The sequence below is a fragment of the Geotrypetes seraphini genome, chromosome 5 (genome assembly GCF_902459505.1).
Source record: "Geotrypetes seraphini chromosome 5, aGeoSer1.1, whole genome shotgun sequence".
NCBI classification, from domain to species: domain Eukaryota; kingdom Metazoa; phylum Chordata; class Amphibia; order Gymnophiona; family Dermophiidae; genus Geotrypetes; species Geotrypetes seraphini.
Genome location: NC_047088.1, coordinates 157,359,674 through 157,373,600, shown reverse-complemented (window position 1 = coordinate 157,373,600; position 13,927 = coordinate 157,359,674). Strand labels below are relative to the sequence as shown.

The window sequence follows — 13,927 nt, the reverse complement described above, 5'->3', positions numbered from 1 at the left end:
CCTCTCCTCCCCTCAAGGTTATACCATTCTCAGCATCTTCCGTCCTCCACCCTTATAGCCCAACATCTCTTCCCCACCATTGTAGCCTGACATCTCACTCTCTCTTCCTGCTGCACTCCCCCCAAGTTCCAGCCTTTCTCCCACTCTCCTCCCTCACTCATTTCCAGACATCTCTTCATCATTCCATTCTGCTCCTGGATCCAACATCTCCCTCCTTCTCCCTGCCCACCTCCTGTGTATCTCTCTCTCCCTCATCTATCTCCATGTCCAACACCTTTCTCTCCCTTCCTTGTGCCCTATGTCAAACCTCTATCCCCTCCATGCACCCTCTCTTCCCTCCATTATGTGCAATTTCATCTTCTCCCCTCACGATGCATGTCTCCCCTGTGCCACCAACTATTCTTCCTCTTACCTCTTCCCTCCCCCTGTGCCACCAACTTTCCTTCCTTTCCTGTATGCCAAGGTTTGTTTCTTCAGGTCACTGTATTGGCAACAATTCCCACATGCTGCCTGCCACTAACCCGGAAGTCTCTCCTCTGCCACGGAGAGACTTCCGGGTCAGCGGCAGGCAGCGTACGGGAATTACTGCTGATACAACACAGTGAAATTGGATGCTGACACAGCCGGTGCAGAGATTCTGCACAGGAAAAGGGAATTCCATTCTTCCCTCCCATACCCCTGTACAGTAGTTTTTCATCCCTCCCATTCCCCTGTGCAGTACTTCCTGATCGATCGTCCCCCCCCCCCCGGTGAGACCTCAACATTTGGGCCGCCTAAAGCAGCAACAGCTGTAAACAGGCTGCTCCTGGCCTGCCTCCCAGCCAGGGCTTCCCTCTGCCGCGACATCAGTGATGTTATTAATGACGCAGCAAAGGGAAGGCCCTGGCAGGCAAGCCAGGAACAGCCTGTTCACTGCTGCTACTGCTTTAGGAGACCCGGAGGAGACTCAGGATTCACTGAACCGGCGAGTCCAATTTTTTTAAGGAAACAAATCGATTCCCCCCTTATTTGCAGCGTCCTCCCTGCCCCCCTCCCCCAAAGGCCTGCAGCATGTTCCCACCCCTCCTCCGACGTCAGGAACAGGATCACGGTAGAGGGAACGTGCTGCTGAGGATGACGGCAGCCTGCAAGGATGGCTACAGCACCAGCGATCCTCTCTGTAGGCTGCCACATTATCTTAATGTAAGAGCTGGAGGCCAGAGGGGGAAGCCGGAGGACACTGCAGCACTTCCTGACTTACCCTCCCCCCTCACCACCTAAAGCAGGAGCGGCAGCAACAGTGGACGGCCAGCAAGAGGCAGAGGTGCCGCTCCTGCTTTAGGAGACCTGAAGGCACGGAAAGGAGGGTTGATCATCGAATTGGGAGGCTGATATATATATATATTTTTTTTAATGAATTGATTAGAATCAATTCACCCAAAGTGAATCGGTGAATTGATTTGAATCGGAAATCCGGCAAGGAGCTGAGTGAGAACAAAAAATAAATTCCTGTGGTGTAAATGCGCCTGAGTCGAGTCTCTTTCAATTGAAAGGAAGCTCTGAAATGAGAAGGCATAGGATGAAGTTAAGAGGTGATAGGCTTCGGAGTAATCTAAGGAAAAACTTTTTTACAGAAAGGGTGGCAGATGCATGGAACAATCTCCCGGAAGAAGTGGTGGAGAAAGACTGTCTGAATTCAAGAAGGCATGGGAGAGGCACGTGAGATCAGAGGAAAAGATGATGGTTACTGGGGATGGGCAAACTAAATGGGCCATTTGGCCTTTATCTGCCATCATGTTTCTACGTTTCTACCTTTAATTGCATGATTAATCAGGATTACAAATTTTAATCAAAATGCAGACCTAAAAAAATTAAAGAATAAAAAGTAAAGAGGTTAAAGAAATACAAAATACAAACTGAAAAACTGCCAATTAAAAAATCTAAAACAGCAAGCAGAATAGCTATAGAAAGCCTTATGATTTTCAGAACCTACATCAGAAAAGCACGGTTAAATTGGAAATTTTTACCACAGCAGTAAAACGGCCATTTTTTTATTTTTTTGAATGCTCATGAGCTAATGGTAACAGCGCACAGCCATTTAAAAATGTGCTAATGTATAGTGCACAGCCATTTAAAAAATAGCATTCAATTTTCCCTGAATATACATTTAGTTTCCTACTATTCAAAACCTACTCTGGCTGCTGCTTCCCCTGTAAAGAAGCACAAATGAGACAAGCAATTAGTTATTAACTTCCAAATCTTAGTTATTAACTTCCAAATTTCTACATTACAGACTTCCTTTGGAACTGATATCACTCCAAAATCGTGTGTCATACAGCCACTAATGTTTCTTTAGTAAAAGGAAATACAATACTTGAGAATAGAATAGAGAGGGTTGAAAACCAGTTGAGAGCCAATAATCTTCCTTTTTTTTTTAATTTTCCTTATAACAACTCAATTTCCCCTAAAGAGATGTTGAAATAGTATATGTCGGAAGTTCTATCCTTGGACTCTTCATCACTCCCACAGATTTCTAAAGCATATTATATTTCCTCTTCTGTAAAGAATATTTCAGGAGGAGGATGGAGGAAGTATTAGAGGAAGATCTAACTACTATGCTGGAAACATCTATTCTAGAGACTACATTAAAAGGTACCTTGATGGCTACTTTCTTATGTAGTGAAGATAAAAAAAGATTTGATTAATTTCTTCAGGAAAAGGCTGGCTCACTTTCATGGTTCTCCTATATACTGGTATGTTTCTCCTGAAGTCTCTTGGAGGTAAGGAGTGGGTCATCGGAGGTACAGGAAGAGGTTTGCGTGGCAGTGGGAGAGCGTGGGCAACTCTCTTGTTGCTGAGGGGAGTTGGGGGGTGTCAGTTGGGCATCTCTCCCGCTGTGGGAGGTGGGGTTTGTTGGTTGGGCGGGAGATATTGGGCATTTATCCTGTTGCCGAGTAAAGAGTTGCGCGGGGACAGAAATCCCATCCACCAGGATCCTCTCCGTCCACACTCATCCCCGCTAGGATCCTCTCCATCCCCACCCGTCCCCATAAAAAGCAGCAATTACTTCTGACAGGATCATCAATTCCAGTTTCTTTTGTGTTTGCGCTGCTGTTTTCCTTTGGAATCTCTTTAGTGGAACCCTTTTTTTGTTTTCTGTTCAAGTAATTAACTTATAAACCCCCTCTTTTACTAAGGCTGACGTATCCATTATATTATATTGATGAACCCTGTTTTCAAAGCTTCCACCCCCGTGGGAGTCCCGTTGGCTAGAGGAGGGTCCCCGTGGGAGTCCCGTGGGCCAGAGGGGGCTCCCCCTGCTTTAGGGGGGATTACCGCGGGACCCGCGGGATTCCCACGATCCCCATTCCCGTGCAGACGTCTACTGCCGAGGGGAGTTGGGAGGTGTCCGTTTTGGCAAGAGCTTTTGCCACTCTAGAGCCCTGATGAAACGATTTATTTAATCATGAAACGTTGGCCATTGTCGGCAAAATACAGCAGGGATTGAGTCCCACTTTTAGTTTCAGTCTGTACAACGACAGAAAGTGAGCAGATACAGAGACATGGAGTAATCAGCAGTTCTCAGATGAGCATCACACCTCCAAGATAAGCTATGCCTGCTTTTCATTTCAGAATAGAAATTTTATTTTGCCGAAATAGTGCTGAAAAATTGAGCAGTGTATCTGAACCTTAAAATGTGTGCTATCCAAAAGGGATTTTTTAGCCGATGATAGAAGCATGGGGGAGAGCTGATGAAAACGCTTAGCTCTCTTTCTCATAGCTCCGGTGCATAGGTATGCCCCGTGGCTTCTGAGGCAATTTTTCCCCTTTTAAAGAAGTTCATCTAAATGATTCACTGACATTGAGGGTGAGGACAATAATTAACATAGCACCCAGCTCATATTTAACTGGAGTTTTTTGAAATTTATAGTGGTGTTTATACTCCAGTTCCTCTATTTTGTAGTATAGCAATTTGTTATACATTGGTGATTACATTAAGTAAATTGTATATGTAAACAGGATTTTAGTTAGATGAGACCTAGAATAGGATCTTTTCTTATGATTTCTTAAGGTTTTCTTAGTGTAATAGGCTGTTCTCTCCTCTTAATTTCTTTAATGCTCCTATTACGGAAAGTCTATGTTTGATATCCTTTAAAACTTATTCTTGTTTTTTCTTTATTATTCAATCTGTGGAGATTATGTTTTGTATTATGATGATTGTAAATTTAAAATTAAAAAAAAATAATACAAGCACTTACTACAAACTATTCTGTAGACAGTTAAGGGCCTGATTCTGTAAATGGCACTGCTCTGCACAGTTATCAATAAACCGCTAGGCGTCCTTTATAAAATCATGCCTAGTGGTGCCTAAGCAGACTCAGGCATCGCTAGACATCCTAGAGCAGGGGTGTCAAACTCAATCACATAAGGGGCCGAAATCTAAAACATAGGCTAAGTTGCAGGCCAAATTTTTTATTGATACATAGGGGTCCTTTTATTAAGGTACGCTAATCAATTTAGCATGCACTAAATGTTTATCTTAATAAAAGGGCCCCTTAATCTTAGTAGAAGTATACAGTTACAACCTCTCCAACCCCACATCATGATGTAAACAAAATAAATTAAAAATGACTTGGCCTCTCTCTTTTAGGTCCTAGTTCACGCTTACTGTCTAACACCAGCTCTGGCAGGATACACATTTCAAATCTGACATATTCTAATCACAAAACAGAAAATAATTTTTTTTTTTTTCCTACCTTTTGTTGTCTGGTCATTATTCAAGTCATGTTGGGCCCAGGATCTGGTTGTCTTCTGATAACTCGCTTGCCAGGGTCTCCTGCCCATTTGTTGTTTCCTTCTTTCTCTGTGCTAACCAGCCATCTTCCATCTCTGCCCGCCGTTCCTACTTACACACACACACCCTCCGTATCTTTTCTATCCTCTTCAAACTCCAAGCCCCATGCAACTTTCCTGTGATACAGGGGCTGATCCAAAGGCTTGACTGTGGCAGCAGCAACAGGTTTTGATAGCACTTTGGCCTGGGACTGAGCCAATGACAGCTGTGCTTCTAAGTTCCACAATTATCCTCCACCTTCCATACTGCCTGGCAATGGAGTACAAGTTATTCAGGGCCAATCTGTACATGTTCACCTAAGACTGCTCCACTTGATACATTAAAAAAAGTCCACAAGAAAGAAGAAAACAACAGCATTGACACTTGAAAAGAAAACAGAAAAATTATGGGATCAGAGAGGAAGAAGGACAGGACTATTTGCTGGTGGTTGACAGAATACCAATGATCCCATTATTGGTTTAAAGGCCTTGTTAGCCTCTAGCCCGCCGTTCCTACCCTCCCTCCATCCCAGCTTCATCTTCAAAGCAGCCTGCATAGGATCGCCGGTCAGCTATAGCGAACCTAGCAGGCTGCGTCAGCCTTCGCAGCACATTCCCTCTGCCTCGCTCCCGCCTCTCCTCTGATGTACAGGATCGCAGCAGAGGAAACATGCTGCGGAGGCCGACGCAGCCTGCTAGGTTCGCTACAGCCAACCGGTGATATTTTGCTGGCTGCTTTGAAGAGGAAGCCGGGATGGAGGGAGGACTGGGCAAAGGCAGAGTAAGGTGCTCATGAAGAGCAGCGGTTCGTGCTGGCCGGCCAGCTTAAGTAAAAAATTGGGAAATGTCCAGCGGGCCAACTTTTATCACACCACAGGCCAGATTTGGTCTGCAGGCCAGAGTTTGACATGTCTGTCCTAGAGATAGGTGCCTACCTCAAATGCTTAGCAACGTCTAAATCAACCCCGCCTATTCTCTGCCTCTAACACCTACTTTTCAAGTAGGTGTCGGTAGAGGGCACCTCAACTTAGGCGTCACTAGGTGCCACTCAGATATCCAAGCGCAACCTAAACCAATCATTAAAATGTTTTTTAATCAGTATCTAATGGCGTGGTCAATTACCACACCATTGAAACCAATTTAAAACAATTAAGTTACAAGCAGAACTAAGTTAGGCGTCGCTAGGGCATCTATGATTAGGGTCCCTAACCTAGGCGCCGCTTATAGAATCAGGCCCTGTGACTCTGGCAACGGATTAGCAATCATGCGCTAATCAGTTAACAGGCAGTAAGGTAGTTGCACTGAGTAGTGCAGGAATTCCCATTCTCCACCCTTCCAAAAGAGCTCCTTTATTATGATCAATCTTTTCATAGCTTAGCAAAAACAGATATGCAGCCACCTTTCTCCCTAGGTAAAGATGCAGATTGGAGCTCTAATGTTGCTCCCAACGAGGCTCTTATTTACCCAAAGGGTACCAAAGTGGAATCACCACTAACATCTATCAAACACATTAAAAAGTAAGTTTCCCTTTCCCCATCGCCTTCTCCTGAGAGAACCCATAAACATCGGTTCTCTAATAAGTAAATCATCGCACAAAAACCCCCAGCCGATCTTCCTATCTCTTCGAGGGCATCTTGAGGCCTCCCCGATGCACCTGGAAAGGGGGGGGGGGGAGAAAGGTATGATGTGGGGCAACACCCGACGCCCTTCAGTTCAGAACTGTCAGGAAAGTCGCCAGCTGCCCTCCTGTCCGGCCCCAAGCAGTGGTTTCCCCGAGTCCACCGCCAGCTCAAAGCTGGGAGAGAGAGGGCGGTACCTCCCGCCTTGTTACCGCCGCGACCTCGGCCTGGCGGCGCCCGGCTCCCCTGAATCCCGTGGAGTGACAGGAGCAGCATCGGCTCCGTAGCAAAGCAAGCGAGAAGGCGAGGCCCGGCCGCTGCCTGCCCGCCCGCTCCCTGCCTCGGCTGGCGCCTGGCGGAGAAAGAAACCGGCGCTGTTACTCACAGAGAGCACGCTCATGCGGATAGGGGTCTCCAGGAGACACGCCATCTTGATACTCCCCGGCCTAGCGCTGCCCCGTCTGCAGCCAGCCTGTTGTTCCGCCTGAAGCACTTTCCGATCTGCAACCGAGGCCCGCCGAGCCGAAACGGCGCTCAACCCTTGGGCAGAATTAGGTCGCAGCCGCCCAAGCCCATTTAACAGAGAGAAAGCACCCTTTGGGCATGGTCGGAGGACCAAGGCGGTTATGGCTGTTCTGTTGAATGTGCGAAGCGGAAGCCGTCACTAGTTTTACTCGGGGAGGGAGAGGGGGAGGGCGACAGCTGTAGGATGTGATGCTGCTGTTGGCCGCAGAATCCCTCATCCTCTCTCCATCCTGGGAGACGGTGAAGGAGGGATGGAGAACCAAATTTAAAAAAATAATCTGACTAGGGCCTGGGGAGTACGGCTACTACGCCTGAAACGATCATGCCCGAGAAGAAGAGAGATTTTATGAAGGAAAAACAGCACGTTGGATATTTAAAAAAAAAAATTCCACCTAATATATAAAATTAGAATTTTGTGGAAATGACTTCTAATTCATTTTCTTAAGTAACTTGAAGTATTTTATTGACCCGTTCAGTTAAACTTCCAAGCGAGATGCAGAGAGTAGAGTGATGGCTCTTGTACACTACATTTATTTATACTATTTTACATTAATAGGTAATCTCTTCTTTTGACAAGGCTGATAGGGTAAGGTGGACTACTTTAAGGGCTCCTTTTACAAAGCCGCTCTAGCGGTTTAACGCGTGCTAAACTGCCGGCCATGCTAGCCGCTACCGCCTCCTCTTGAGCAGGCGGTAGTTTTTCGGCCAGCGTGGGGGTTAGCGCGTGATGAAAAGTCGCGCAGCTTTGTAAAAGGAGCCCTAAATGTTTTAAGTGGGATTTCTTACTTTTTGAAATTTTGAATTACTGTTTGTCCATGGCTTTTCTTTTAAAATTTTATGTAACATTTTCCACCCTTGCCTTGATCTATCCTTAGTCTGCGTTTACCGCTTTTTAAAACATTGCCTTCTGGTCTTGGCTAGATGACACTCGGCTGCTTATTTCTATTGTTCAATTAGCCTTACTGCGCATAAAATGTTCCTTGTGCTCCAAACTGTATGTCAGGAGTAGGGTTACCATATGGCTCCAGAAAATGTTTTCCATTGTGAATGTTGGCTTGTAACCCGTTCTGAGCTACTGGGAGGACGGGATAGAAATCGAAATAAATAAAAAGGACAGATTAAGACATCCAGGTTTTATTTCCTTTGCTTTCAATGAAAGTAAAACCCAGATAATCTATCTGTCCTCCTTTTTCTGAAGCCATATGGTAACCCTAGCAGTAGCAATAATTAGCACTGCTTGGTGCCAGCTGGCGACTTTCCTGACAGTTCTGAACTGAAGGGCCTCAGGTGTTGCCTCTTTAACTCACTTCCAACTTCACTAGATAGAGTTTGAGCCCACTGGGACAGATAGGGAACTATGATAAAGTACCTGAATGTAAACCACTTAGGATACAAGTGGTATATAAATGATTACCGTAAATAAATACCTAACCTGAAACTTGCACTAAAGAGGATGAGTTTGGGAAATATTGAGAGCTATGGCTCTAGCATGGAACAGAATGTTATATCCACAAACAAACTATGTGGAACCAATTCCTGGACTTCCAAGTGATATAAAATGCAAATACAACAATCACAGATAAATAAAACCAAACACTCTGCTAAGAAATAAAGGCCTTGCTATATCAGATGGCCAGACCAGAATGTTATATTACAAGAATAGCATAGGAGGAGGGGGTGCTGAAAAGTTCTCAACCCAACCAACCAACTTCCTAAATTCTGAGCTTTATTTTGCCACTGTAGTTACATAAACAGAGTGTATGTCTTTAAAATAAGTTCCCAGAGTGCACTGCTGTTCACCCGGTGGGCTGAGCCTCCCTTTCTCCTAGCTACTTCTCTTGTGTGTTGAGATAGCTGACACTATTTTAGAGTTGTATATGGTTATAGGATAGTATTGTTCCCCTTCTAGTCAGGTGTACACCCTTGTATCTGCTTGCCTCTAAGTAACTTGGTATTGCTAAGCTTTAAAATACAGTATTAACATTTCACAGAGAGTATGGGAAAATATGCTTCCAACTTGCCCTAATCAAAAGGGATGCTGGTTGAGTGTGAATGAAGAAATTCCTTAAGATCTACTTGACTGTTGAGTTTATTTCTTTCTTTAAGTCTTGTATAAAGAAGTTTGTTTTAGGAACCACAGAGACCAGCCTATTAGGCTACAGGCTCAGTGAGATTATGCTGACTGGGATCCTCTGAGAGAAAGCCAGTTACAAACATAATAAAATATTTTGATACTTAGGCCTGGATTCTCAAAACGGCACCATTTGGAAGGTGCCTAAGTTGTTTTAATTGGCCATTAAAAACAATTAAAAACTAATTAAGGCAAAAAAGTAGGCACCTGAATCACATCTATGCAGATGCCAAGCACAGCGAGGTTATAGGCGGGGTTGACATTTGGCACCATTAAATATGATTGTGTGGCGAAGATAGGTGCCAGAAATGTAGGCCTGTAAAACCCTTGCCTACATTTCCGGCACCTATCTTCAACGCAGACTATGATTCTCAAAACGGCACCATAGTTTAAGTGACATGCAATCGGTGCCATTTTTTTTCAAGCGCTGCTAATTTCTGTGCTGCTTTGATAACCCAACAATCTCAATACCATTCGTACTCATTATCTTATGTTTTACAAACTTATACAATTCCTTACAAATAAACAGTGTGCTTCCACCTCTACCATTCATTCTAGGTGCTCAAAGGCTGCAAAGGCTGGAGGACACAGCTTATTATCAATAACCAAATCTATTTCAGTTAACCATGATTCAGTAATGCATAATATATCTAAATTCAAATCAAGAATCAGATCCCTAAGGATCTTAATCTTATTTTTTTACTGATCTAACGTTAATGAGAACACAATGCAGCATCAACGAATAGGTAACAATTCTATTCTGCTCACATTCAATAAAAATTAACTTCTATTTCTTTTAACTGGTCTTTTCAGTGTCAACCTCCCATATCTGAAAAACCAAAAGAAGTGGAACAATTGTCTCTAGATGATATAGGAAAATTTTATTTAAAAAAATAAATATATTGTAAAAATACTGCAAACCATAAAAACACATAAAAAAAGAAACAATAAATGGTACATATGACTAAAACTTAATAAATCTTGGAGCACAACTGATAAACTTTCCTGTGATAATACTTAAGTGTTCAACCAACACAGGATACCCTCATTCAGTACTTGATCTCATATCTGCATTCCTCACATAAACAATTATAAATACATAAATTATAGTGATAAGTGCTCAGAACCACAAACTAAGTGCTTTAAAAGTGATATTAAGCAGAGGTTGTACAAGGGGCCATCATAGTTTCTTATCAGTCCCTGACCACTCCTACTGTTCTTAATAATGGCAATGAAGTGGAAAACAATTTCACTTATCTGTACAGTATACTGGAGCAGATGTTCCTTCTTGTGCACCTTTCTGCTTCACCAGCTCCAACAAATATTATAGTACCACTTGTGCATCTCTATAACCATTGCATTCTTGAGTAGAGGGAATGCAATGGTTATAGAGATGCACAAGTGGTAATATAATATTTGTTGGAACTGGTAAAGCAGAGAGGTGCACAAGAAGGAACATATGATTAAAAGCAATAGTTGACTTCAGGTAAGTATATAGTGCAAACAACTAGTGAGCACATAAGTCTGTTGTAATCAGGCAAACTTGCTGTCCAAACCCGGTAGCTTCCAGGTAAATGTATAGTACAAACAACGAATAGGTATGTGATGGACCAGTTATGATCAAGCAAATATGTTCAGACCCAACACGGTTGGTGGGTTAGCAAGATTTTGCCTTCATCAGGAGTCCTTGGGAAAAATGATGCAAATAATTAATGGATTTAATGCAAAACATTGAGGAAAAATGGTGAATGAAAAGGGTGCTGAGATGAATAGTGAAACCAGATGTCATGAAAAAACAAACAAAGAAGCAAATGTAGCCCGAATAGGGGAAAGTGAATTTGGATAAGCTGAGGGAGAAGGGGTTCAGAACATGTTTGAAATAAGTCATATAGAAGGTGTACGAGTGAAAACCAAATTGAAAAATTCTTAGCTGATTGCAGAGCACAAATAACAATCAATAAACAGCTACAATGAAAAAAAAAACCATTAGACAATAAATGACATGACATGAAACCTTATGTAGCCCAAGTATAACTGCTGAGGCCAGATCTGCTTCTGCATAGGACCAAAATTAATAGCATTGTCCTCTGGCCATAAGACAAATCCAGAATATATGAAAACTGCAGAAGATGCAGTTACAAAAAGAGGTAAAAGCTAATAACGTGAAAATGTGAGAAAACAAAAATGGAAGGCTGCTAATAATTTCAGGATCTATAAGAACAGCTGGTAGCATCAAGATTCAACATGAGGACTAATGTATAGCTAAACATTAAACTAGGCAACATAGAAAGGGGTCTGATTATAACTGGTCCATCACATACCCAGGAAGGTGCTGGTCACTGATGTTTTATTGTTTGGTATTTTGTCCGTTTTGTATTTTTAGATGTAGTTTGTAACCCGCCCTGGATAAGGACAGGATATAAATAAACTAAACTATTGGTTGTTTGTACTATACATTTACCTGGAACTTACCGGATTCAGATAGCAAGTTTGCCTGATTACAATGAACTTATTAAGTGCTCACTAGTTGTTTGCACTATATACTTACCTGAAGTCAACTATTGTTTTTAATCATACATACCATTTATTGTTTTTAAAATTTCAATGATTTTTATTGATGACTCCATAACTGTACAACAATAAAGAAAATAAAATAATACAAGTCATCCAATTGTCTGTATCCTGTACCTCCCCCTCCCCTCTTCAATGATCTTCCTTTGGAGTGAGCTGCAGGTAGCAGGTAACATATACAAATATAAAACTGTAGACAGTATAAGAGTGGAAGAGAAACTGATTCCAAGGCTAGCAATCAAGAGTAACCACAGAAGCATAATTGTAATTGATGTTCTTGTTACAAGTCACAAAAAATTCCTATAATGCAGTATCAGTAGTACACAACTAATTCTATAGTTTACCTTACCAGGCCCTCCGAACCTCCCCCTCCAATGTTTTGTTGGTTTTTTTAATTACATAGGTTTGCAGTATTTTTACAATATATTTCTTTTTTAATAAAATTTTTCAAAGCATCCTGAATCATTCAGAGACAATTGTTCTACCTCTTACTTTGGTTTTCCAGCTATATTGTGGAACATAGATCTTTTCCTTTGTTTTAACCTCCCAAATCTACCAGACCCTGTCCAAACAGGAAAAGAATAAGGATACATAGAGCTCCTTTTACTAAGGTACGCTAGCGATTATAGCTTGCGCTGAAGATTAGCGTGCGCAAACCACACGCTAAACGAAAAATACTAACGCAAGTTCTATGGAGGCGTTGGTGTCTAGTGTGCGCTAAAACCGCTAGCGCACCTTAGTAAAAGTAGCCCATAGTGGGGTTCATTTTGGGGGAGGTTTGATTGTGATTATGGTGTAATGTATATCTAACACTCTTTATGTGAAGTTCACAGCAGTGCCCTCTAAAGTGCTCCAATGCTCTGTTGGTATGTCTGTGTGGTCAGTCCATTATAATGCTGTCCCCTCCCACGTCTAGATTTGGATGTTTTGAACTTGGATGTTTTTGTGGTCGAAAATGCCTAAAAATGTTAAGCTATCCTGATGGCCAAGACATCTAAGTGGGCAATTATTGAAAAATTTTGGACATCTAGCAGTTTCTCCACTCCGACTTTTGTATGTTTTGTGGAAACCTCTGCACCCTCAGCTGATGAAGCTTTTTCTTGCAAGCCTGCCTGCTACCATCTGCATTCCCCTACGCTCTAGCCCCCTGACCAGAGTGGAATCTTTCCACTGGCTAGGCATTCCTGCTGGCCTGTTCTTGACAGGGTGCTTTGATGGACCAACTCATGTCTATAGTGTTCCCTGTCCTCATCCTCATGTTTCTCTAGCCTACTTGTCTCCACCCTCCTCCCACTCCATTTCATCCTTCAGGTACACATTAATTTACCTAAATTGTTCATGTCTGTATTACTTAAGTGAAAGCAATATCTTTTCGCATTACCTTTCACATGTAATGTGATATCACAATAGTCACAGCTGTTATCATCTTGATGTATCATTTCACTGCTGTTGATAACCTGTTTTTCACAACATGACCTTGTCATATTTGGATTAATAAACATTTGCAACATATCCCTTCTGTCACATGTCCTTCCTTGTTGCATATATCAAGTTTACAAGTTTAATAAAATTTTTGATATACCACCTTATCATTTATTTCAAGGTGGTTATACATTTTAAAATAGGGCAGAAACAGATAATATAATTTAACATAACTTTAACAAAATAAACATACACGATTAGATAAAAACAATGACATGCACGACTGGACAAATGGTACGAGTGGAAAAGAAGGGGAGAACTACAATGATGAAAGAAAAGTAAGATATTAAAGGTATAAACAAAAGGGTGGGGTTAAAAACAAGTCCAATAGAAGTGGACTCATAAAAGATTTTTTTAAAAAAAAGTTTAGTGGGTTTTTTTTAATAAAAATCCTTGAAAGGACATTTACACTTGAAAAGCATCTTTAAAAAGAAATGTGTTAAGAAAAGATTTAAATTTCTCAAGATTAGTTATCTCTCTTAGAGCATTTGGTGCTGAGTTCCAGAGGGTCGGGGCAACTACTAAAAAGATAGTGTTTCTTCTAGTGTTAATATGGTTCAAGCCTGGGATTACTAATAAATTTTGCTCTGAGGAATGAAGAAATTGCGATGTGGCATACGGTATCAAAAATTTATTAATGAATTCTGGCTGTCCAGTGTTTCTTGTTTTAAAAGTCAATAATAGAGTTTTATATCTGGGCAACAGCTGTTTGCACATTTTCCAAGGCAACACACGATTCTACTGGCTGCACAACTATGGCCCTGATGGTTACATAGTGCACTGCTCT

At 42.0% G+C, this 13,927-nt stretch overlaps 1 protein-coding gene across 7 annotated transcripts in view; it reads right to left on the bottom strand.

Annotated features, from left to right (window-relative positions):
* Window positions 1-7,435, bottom strand: part of ARMC8 (armadillo repeat containing 8) — a 274,168-nt gene extending 266,733 nt beyond the window's left edge. Inside the window, exon 1 of one of the 7 annotated variants that reach the window (XM_033944179.1) lies at window positions 6,817-7,435. In XM_033944179.1, coding sequence (XP_033800070.1) covers window positions 6,817-6,861 — 45 coding nt within the window. In that variant the 5' untranslated portion in view covers window positions 6,862-7,435. Of the gene's footprint in view, window positions 1-4,736; window positions 4,765-6,816 lie in introns of those variants that run through there. The other 6 variants (XM_033944181.1, XM_033944180.1, XM_033944176.1 and 3 more) reach the window with 6 other exon arrangements.
* Window positions 7,436-13,927: the final 6,492 nt, after the last annotated feature.